Below are 10000 nucleotides of genomic sequence, written 5' to 3'. Positions count from 1 at the left end.
ACAATTCTGTCTGGAGCCTTATATAAGTCTTATAATGAAGGCAACACATGATGTGTCTATATCAGCTATATTAGCCTACTATCAAAATGACTATGTCGCAGGCTGACGCAAATCTTTGTTGACAGAAATGTTGACATTTTAAAATGTATTCTACACATGTTTACAACATTTGAAAACATTAGTAAAACAAAGGCTTTTCGGAGGGTGAGATAACTCCTAGAAGTTACTGGCTTAGAATGGCCAAAGGTATAGATGTAGGAAACGGCAGGCTGTCTTCTTCTAATCGATTTATTACAATCTTTCCAAGCGGGGCAACGTTTGCTGTGGTCTGGAACAACATGGCACACTAACAACTATCAGAAATGCAGCCAATATTACGTACTGTGACGATCTGGACGCATTGTGATGCCGGGTTCGTTCTCCCAAGATGCAGACAGACTTCGGACACAGCGTGCAGGTAGGAAATGATTTATTTAGGCAATAAATCAGGCGGGAACAAACAAAAACGTGCTCATAGCACGGAAGGCAAAAACTAAGGGGGCTAGCGTGGGAGCTAGCAAACAAAAGAGCCTAGCGTGGAAGCTAGTATGTAAATCGCAGGAATCAAGACCGTCGTCAACTGTTGCATGAAGCAAATTAGGAAGCCAGACTGACTGACCGGAAAAGGCAGTATTAAATGGCGCTTCTGATTAGAGCTCGGGAAACAGGTGAGCGTCCCGAACACCAATCAGAGACAGATGGAAACAATAAGCACCCATGGTAACTAAAAACAAACTCAAGGGTGCACAAAACAGGAACTGAGGGAGTCCAAAACAAACAGAACATGATCCGGGCAACGGATCATAACACATACATATGTGTCATGAGACATGCAAATATAAATGAAATACACAGAGGACATAAGTAAAGGAAATTAAATGAGCTCAAATATACCTACAAATGAGGCATAGTGATGCAATATGTACATACAGCTAGCCTAAACAGAATGTTAGCATCGATTAGCTTACTGTCATGCACTGACCAAATATGCCTGGTTAGCACTCCAGCAAGTTAATAACATCAACAAAGCTCACCTATGTGCATTCAAGCACAGTATAAAACATTTGGTGGACAAAACGAGACAAAGAAAGAGTGGCATAAAACACGTTTTTCTGCGGCAGCGTCGGAGAAAGTTATACATGTAAACAAACTGTTGCGTCACAGTCCACGCAACTACGGTGAGTTCAAGGACCACCAAAATCAGTAGGACAAAACGGCACTCGCCAAATACTCTCATATTAAACGGTGGGGTTTCTAACAATTAGAAAGGTTTGTGTCATGTTTGTCCTCCTACAAAAAACATTTTAAAAGAAAAACAGATTTCCCCTTCCATCGTTTTCCATTTTCATACATTTTTTGAAAAAGCTCCAGGGAGCCACTAGGGCGGCGCTAAAGAGCCGCATGCGGCTGAGCGGCGGGTTGGTGACCCCTGGACTATCTTAACAATAAGTTGAGAAATTCCATTATGAAGGGAACACCAGGGCTCTAATTTAGACATTGCATTTATTCGTGTTTTTGATATTTTTTATTCCGTTTATGTTTTCCTCCTTTTTGTGTGCAGTGGCTACAGCCATTTTTGTCTGTTTGTTGCTTGGTAGTCATCAGTTGCACTGACTTGCGCTTGTTTGTTTTTGTCTGGAAAAACACGAGCGATGACGTCACTGACTATTATCGACAAACAAATTTGTCGGCGGCAACTTTCTGTCGAAAACGAAACGTTGCATCCCCGGTGCACACTGATAGACAGCAAGACCCTTCTATAGCAGCTCTATATCCTATCAGTGGGCCTCTTAGCTGCAATGTTGCAAGTATGCGTATGTTACTTTATTCTGTCCAATCAGATTACAGTTTCCAAGTGTTGCCATGTCAATGTAATCTGCCCAGGGCCTTCAGAATCAGTAGTGCAGGCCCCATATGTCACAACGGGGCTGTTTCTTTAACCACCAATCAGAATTCAGATTCGCCGCACAGAGACAGCGTGCACACGCACAATAACGTCCGCATTTTGTCTCTCCTCTGATTGGTCGACCAGAGCACAACTGCACACAATATATTACATTTCTGATTTTAAATAATAACCATTTGTGGTGAGTATGATGTATTTAATTTTTCATCTTGATTCTGAACTACTCCAGGTTATGTTGCAGTGCAGAGCTTTGAAATGGACTCATTAAAATATAAAATATATTTTTTAAATAATCTTTGAACAAGGTCCAACCCAACATCCAACACTGCAATTAATAATATACAGAAAACCTCAATCAAATTGGCTTCCCATCCAGTTTTAATCAGTGTGATACAATGACCCTGGGACAGATTATTCATATTTCAATTATTTCCCCCAGCATGATTATACATCTGAACATTATCGTTATCATTACTATTTCAGTTTTTATTTAAGTAACATGTACGGTAGAGAAGGGTTTCATATGGCACCACTCCTGGGTGGATCTCGCGTGAGAGGAAGGTGGGGGGGTTAAGTATTGTGCAGTTCAGTCTGAAAGTCCCATTCTAGATAGCAACTGACCACAGTCAGTTGCTATCTATGCTTACCATGAATTCATTAACGTGGACCCCGACTTAAACAAGTTGAAAAACTTATTCAGGTGTTACCATTTAGTGGTTAATTGTACGGAATATGTACTTTACTGTGCAATCTACTAATACAAGTTTCAATTCAAATTCAATTCAAGTCAAAATTGGAATTGCCACAAAACACATTTTTAAGATATTCAACACTCTACTGCCGCCTGACCCCTAATTCGTCACTTTTCATGTGTCAGGTAAACCGTGACGAATGAGTCCCCTTCATACACTGCAAAAACTGAAATCTAAGTAAGATTAAATATCTCAAATAAGGGTGATATTTGCTTATTTTCTGTCTGATAAGATAAATCTTCTCACTAAGCAGATTTTATGTTTTACTTGTTTTAAGTGTTTTGGTCCTAAATGATCCCAGTAAGATATTACAGCTTGTTGCTGTGATTTTATGACCTATATTGAGTAAAACATGCCTGAAAGTAGAATATCAACTGTTGCAAAGCTGTGTCATCAACACTCACAAGTATAAAACTGCTTTTTCAAAGTAATAATTTCTTATTTCAAGCATGAACAAAAAAAACATGACTTTGACACAATTGTGTCTCATAATTAAAACAGATGACAGCCAAATGGACTTTGCAGTTTTATTGTCAATGAAACAATAGAAAATACGTACTCATATAGTAGTACAGTTGGCACAGTACAGTAAACTGACAGTTAATATTGAAACATTTAACATGTGACATTTCAAACTATTTTGAATATATATACACTACCGTTCGAAAGTTTGGGGTCACATTGAAAAAGCACTGTACTTTTCAATGAAGATAACTTTAAACTAATCTTAACTTTAAAGAAATACACTCTATACATTGCTAATGTGGTAAATGACTATTCTAGCTGCAAATGTCTGGTTTTTGGTGCAATATCTACATAGGTATATAGAGGCCCATTTCCAGCAACTATCACTCCAGTGTTCTAATGGTACAATGTGTTTGCTCATTGGCTCAGAAGGCTAATTGATGATTAGAAAACCCTTGTGCAATCATGTTCACACATCTGAAAACAGTTTAGCTCGTTACAGAAGCTACAAAACTGACCTTCCTTTGAGCAGATTGAGTTTCTGGAGCATCACATTTGTGGGGTCAATTAAACGCTCAAAATGGCCAGAAAAAGAGAACTTTCATCTGAAACTCGACAGTCTATTCTTGTTCTTAGAAATGAAGACTATTCCACAAAATTGTTTGGGTGACCCCAAACTTTTGAACGGTAGTGTATATATATATATATATATATACCTTGCGCACTAACTGACTGAAAGAGCACGCACTTGGCACGATGATATCATGTTATCGATGGAAAAATGCATTTTTAGACCATATGATTTGCCTGAGCGACTAGTAGACCCCCGAGAGTAACAAGCGGTTGCCTTGTTGCCTTTCTATTAAGAAAAATAAACTAGTTTTTAGTGTAAGTTTGCTGGTTTCAAGAAATGTAATGCCGGGCGCATATCATTATGTCAAGATAATGGCACTAGCATTTACTTAATTTAAGAATATTTTTCAGCATATTGAGAAAAAAGGTCTCTTTTTTTTTTCCTATCAAGAAAAGTGCACTTGTTATTAGTGAGAATATACTTATTTTAAGGTATTTTTGGGTTCATTGAGGTTAGCTAATTTTATTTGTTTTGGGAAGTCTTGAGAAGCCAAATTGTTGTCAAATCTTGTTCTATTGGCAGATAATTTTCCTTACTTCAAGTAAAATACCCCTCATTTTTGTATTTTTTTTCCTTGATTTTGAACACTGACTTTTTGCAGTGTACTGTAGATTCATCGGTAGAATTATGGTGGAAATTCTAAAATACAGTTAATGTTTCACTCTAAGGTTCTTCTAAATTCTGTCAATTCTACATTTGTATACCCCATGGTTGTATATTTGCAGAAAACTGACGGACTGAATACGTCGCCATTCGTGGCATTCGTAGTTGCGTGTTTGTTGGGATGATCTTCTCTTCATCGCTGCTTGAGGCCTTCTCTCAATGCCCACATCAAATCCTCAATAACCGAGCCTCCACACAGCATCCCTGCCGCCTCTTTCCTCCATTTTTCTTCTACCGCTACTTCCCGCCTGGCTAAAAAACCAATCAGTCACCGGTCCACAGAGCGCCGCTTGGCAAGCCGGAGCGCCGCGAACGAGTGGCCATTCATCAGGAAAATAACAAAATTAAAATTACACTTCTCCCTTTAATTTGGTCATTTATTCTTCCTGGGGGCTGACGGGGTTGTGTGAAAGAGAGGGACGGGTAGAGAGTAAAAAAAAAATTTGGGTGGTTGAATTCTCTCTTTAAGGCAAATAATTAGACTTCGGCCATCCCGCTTCTCTCACCGCCTTGAAGAAAAACAAGCTTGTCCCTTTTGGTGCGCGGCTCAGCTCAGGATTTATGAATAATAGATATCCGAGAAATAGCGGAATGCTATGAGAAGTCATTATCCGCCAACATCCAACATACACTGGCAGGCATGATGATGGCAATTCACGCCGGTGTCAACGCTATTTTTGTAAAAATTTTTTACCGCAGCCTGGCGTGCGGCGAGGCGACAGGTGCGGTGATTTAGGAATGGCGAGCAGGAGATATTGCTTGTATGCAAACGAGAGCTGATTCAGCGCTCCTGATTTCTAATCAGCGCCGGTGTCATTTATAACCCGAGTGGTCCGGGAGCTCAAACAGCACAACAACAACAAGACATTGCTGAGTAAAAACTCAGAGCATGTGCATGGCAGTAAATCTATACTGTTCTATAAGGCTACGTTCACCCTAGGGCTCTCTTTGACTAAACATTTTATAGTCAAACGTGATTCATTAGATTTCGCCTATCATCGACATTTAGTCGATTCTATAGCGTTTTTTTTTTAAGAGAAAGAATCAAATGGTGATATGTAGTACTATATACAGACTGGTCACGGAGGCTACGTTCAAACTGCAGGGTTGGATGTCCAGATTTTTTTGTCGATTCTGACCTTTTTAATGGCCCTTCACACTACAAAAAAACCCTATATTTTTAATGTGAACACAATCTGACCTGCATGCGGACACGACGTCCTGGCGTCACACGCACTGCAATAAAGTCTGCGGTGAGAAATAATCAGTGATAAAGAAAAAAATATATATATTGTAGCGTCCTGGAAGAGTTAGTGCTGCAAGGGGTTCTGGGTATTTGTTCTGTTGTGTTTATGTTGTGTTATGGTGCGGATGTTCTCCCGAAATGTGTTTGTCATTCTTGTTTGGTGTGGGTTCACAGAGTGGCGCATATTTGTAACAGTGTTAAAGTTGTTTATACTCCCACCCTCAGTGAGACCTGTATGGCTGTTGACCAAGTATGCTCGCATTCACTTGTGTGTGTGAAAAGCCGTAGATATTATGTGACTGGGCCGGCACGCAAAGGCAGTGCCTTTAAGGTTTTTTTTATTGGCGCTCTGTACTTCTCCCTACTTCCGTGTACACAGCGGCGTTTTAAAAAGTCATACATTTTACTTTTTGAAACCGATACCGATAATTTTGAAACCGATACCGATAATTTCCGATATTACATTTTAAAGCATTTATCGGCCAATAATATCGGCAGTCCGATATTATCGGACATCTCTAGTTTTGGAAATTATGCTTAAAATGATCAAAAATAATCTAAATGTTATTATAAATGTTGTCCATGTACACGTGGCTAGTGTGCCAGGACAGACACCAACACGAATCGGGGCCATGTTTACTTCCGTAAACGCACATTAGGTTTAAATTAGACGTACAAAGGGGTCACATATTATTTTTTTGGTAACGTGAACAACTACATAAAGAGAATGGATTTAGCAAAAATACAGCTCGTAGTGAAGAAATGCAATATTTTGCTAAATTATAAAGAATCCTGGTCACTGGAATTCTAAAAAACTATAAATTGTAAAAAAAAAAACATAAAATATTCTAAATACTTTGGACATGGAACATTTTGGAAATATTTTGGAAAACATGAAAATAATGTTTTTTTTTGCACTATTATTAATACCATTGCCACTTTCTTTTCTGTCATTTCTGTTCAGCTAAATTATGGCCAAAAGTTTTGTACATGCAATAAATACACTTTGAAACTTAAAAATCAAGTTTTGATGTTGAATTTTAAGGTCAAAAGGTGTGTACTCTACTTTGAAACTGAAAAATTAAGTGTTGATGCTGAATTCAGAAAAATACATAGTTATAAATATTATTATAAAAATATAAAACTGAATATAATTATGATTTACTCTTGCAAATATTTTGATTTATTTCTTTAATTTTACTTTCATATATTTGGATATTTGAGTTTGTTTTTTGTTTTTTTTCAGATTCAAATCTTATTATTTTGCAGTTTTTTTTTTTTTTCCAAGTTTATTTATTTATTTACTTTTTTTGCAGATCCAGACTTTTAGCCCAAATTGGGGAAAGTGCCAAAAAGTGAGAGGGGCATGGCATCATGACAAAAAATAAAAAAAAATATTAAAAAACCAAAGATCTGAACCTACTGAAAAATCAAGTTTTGATGTTGAATTTTGAAAACACATCAGTGTATTTAAAACAAGAATAAGTGCACTTTTTTCAGGTTGAATGAAATTGTGATTCACTCTAGTAATTCTTTTGAACAACATTTTTTTTTAAACTTTCATATATTTTTATATTGAGTTAGATTTTTTCAGACTCAAATAAACATTTTTAAAGGTAAACTATTTTTTTTCCAGGTTCAGATCTTTGGTTTTTTAATATTTTTTTTTATTTTATGTTTTTCATATTCAGACTTTTGGCCTGAATTGGGCATGCGGGGCGGGGCATCAACTGAGAGGGGTGTGGCATCATGACAGACACATTAGCAAATATGATATGGGGCGTTCCCTACAACGTTGCCTTCAGGGGATATTTAAACAATATTTAAAACAATATTAAAAATAAAACACTTAATTTTAGCTCCGACGTGCCCCAAAAGCATCCACCCCCATCATTTTTGCTAAGCTGTCTGTCATGATGCCATACCCCTCTCACTTTTTGGCACTTTCCTCAATTTGAGCCAAAAGTCTGGATCTGCAAAAAAAAAGAAAGAAAATAAACTTGAAAAAAAAAATGTAACTGCAAAAAAATAAGATTTGAATCTGAAAAAAAAAAAGAAACTCAAATATCCAAAAATATGAAAGTAAAAAATTTAAGAAATAAATCAAAATATTTGCAAGAGTGAATCATAATTATGTTCAGTGTTATTTTTTTATAATAATATTTATAATTATGCATTTTTCAGAATTCAGCATCAACACTTTATTTTTCAGTTTCAAAGTATAGTACACACCTTTTGACCTTAATTTAGCTCCATACATTTCAAGCTAAAAGACGCAAAATCACAGAAAAAAACTCCCTAGAACTCAACATCTGGCTGTGGCATGAACAATGTTTGCATACAAGCCTACTGTAACGGAAGCGAATACGTTTGATGGTGACATAAGCATCAAAAAATAATAACACATTGTCTTGTGTTCTGCCGGGTACAAAAATCAGACAGATGCGAAACGCCGAGCTTCCTCCCACTCACCTCGTATTCCTGGGAAAGCTTGAGGTTGTCGTTGGCCTTCAGAAGCTCCGTGTGCTCCGCCAGCTCGGAGATGGGGATAGGAGGGTGATTCATCATACCTGATCGCCAAAACAAAGGTGGAAAGAAGTAGCAGGAAGAAGGAAGTTTAGTGCCACGAGGACAACTTGGTGCACATTTCACAGAATGCATTGCTTTCTGGGAGCGAGGCTCTGTGCGTCACAACACTGAAGGTCGGGTTTTAGTGATGGTGAGGCTTGTGTGCAACATGGTGGAAATCAAAAAGGCAAGCAAATGTGTATTAATTGTGTTTGTTATAGGAACTTGACTGCGCCAGACCAGAGCGTGGAGATAGCAATAGGGGGTCTCCCGATGCAACTTTTCCCCACTTCCGATACAATACCGATATTGGAGTCTTGAGTATTGGCCGATACAGATATTGATCCGATCCGATATCAACACACTTGTATTATTTTGAAGTGGGGTACGTTAAAAGGCTTAATCAAGTGAAATGACTCATATTATTTACCAACTGTTACCATCTTGAACTCTAACTTATAATAAATAATTCACCCCTATACAATATCCTACCCTAATACCCTACTGTGCAATATTACCCTTCGAGTGCAATACATCCGACACTGATTGTTGTTCATTACTCCGGTACTCTTGTCTTGCTCTGTATATTGTACAGTATTTTGTATAGTGTTTTGTATATTGTACAAGATTGCTCATTATTTTTTATTGGATAGTATTCTGTTTATTTCAATTCTTAGTTTTATCTTTATTACCTCTTGTGTAATTTATTTTTATCCCATATTTGTTCCCACTACCGAGTCCTTAATTTCGTTATATGCAAATATAATGACAATAAAGTCCATTCTATTCTATTCAACTGGAATGAGCCTATGCTGTTTTTAAGTTCAAATGTAGTGGAAATTGTTTTTTTTTGTCAACACACAATCATTTAGAAATGTATGTTTATGTTACAGTAAATGATCCGGAATGATGCGGACACGTTTGTTACTGTATACTTTCTAATACGCTTCAAACTTGGAGACTTTGTATCTGTAAGTAATATGCAACTATAATTAATTGTACTTGTTTATATTGACAAATGTTGTTCAATCAAGAACACTAGCTTGTGTGCTATTGTGTGCTTCGCTGTCGTGTAGCTGCTAGCTCTTAGCAGCCTATAGCCTGCCATGTTTACCTTTTTGTAAACGACTTCACTAAGAACAGGCTGTCCAGCTTTGCACAAGTAAATTTGTTGCAGGACTGTTTGTATTGAAGCACGTATATAAGAAACTTTAGAGGAAGGCGATATAAACTGATACAGTTTTTCTTTTTTTTTTGTCATATCGGAACGATACACAATAACTATATCGAATCTGGATACCCTTAGTAAGTAGTCTCTTTTGCCAACACCTAGTGGCCACAATAATCCATTAAGTTAGTGAGTGAGTTGAATGACGCGGACACGTTTGTTACTGGATACTTTCTAATACGCTTCAACCTTGGAGACATATCTGTACGTAATATGCAACTATAATTAATTGTACTTGTTTATATTGACCAATGTGGTGTTTTAGATGACAATATTGTTCAATCAAGGACACTAATTACGTTTGGCTAGCTTGTATGCTATTGTGTGCTTAGCTGTCGTGGAGCTGCTAGCTTCTAGCAGGCTATAGCTTATTTTAATAAATTTAATAAGGATACCCTTAGTAATTAGTCTCTTTTGGCAACACCTAGTGGCCACAATAATCCATTAAGTTAAGCTCAAGACGTGGTGAGTTGAATGACGCGGACACGTTTGTTACTGG

General features: G+C 37.3%; 1 protein-coding gene across 1 annotated transcript in view; it reads right to left on the bottom strand.

The window, feature by feature from the left end:
• The window catches only part of LOC133635472 (receptor-type tyrosine-protein phosphatase S-like), a 267952-nt gene that overhangs the window by 3122 nt on the left and 254830 nt on the right, over positions 1-10000 (bottom strand). Inside the window, exon 22 of the mRNA XM_062028688.1 lies at positions 8178-8275. Within this exon, the coding sequence (XP_061884672.1) occupies positions 8178-8275 (98 nt within the window). The remainder of the gene's footprint in view (positions 1-8177; positions 8276-10000) is intronic.

This window comes from Entelurus aequoreus, linkage group LG19, assembly GCF_033978785.1.
Source record: "Entelurus aequoreus isolate RoL-2023_Sb linkage group LG19, RoL_Eaeq_v1.1, whole genome shotgun sequence".
Taxonomy (NCBI): domain Eukaryota; kingdom Metazoa; phylum Chordata; class Actinopteri; order Syngnathiformes; family Syngnathidae; genus Entelurus; species Entelurus aequoreus.
This window is presented reverse-complemented; position numbering and strand designations above follow the sequence as displayed.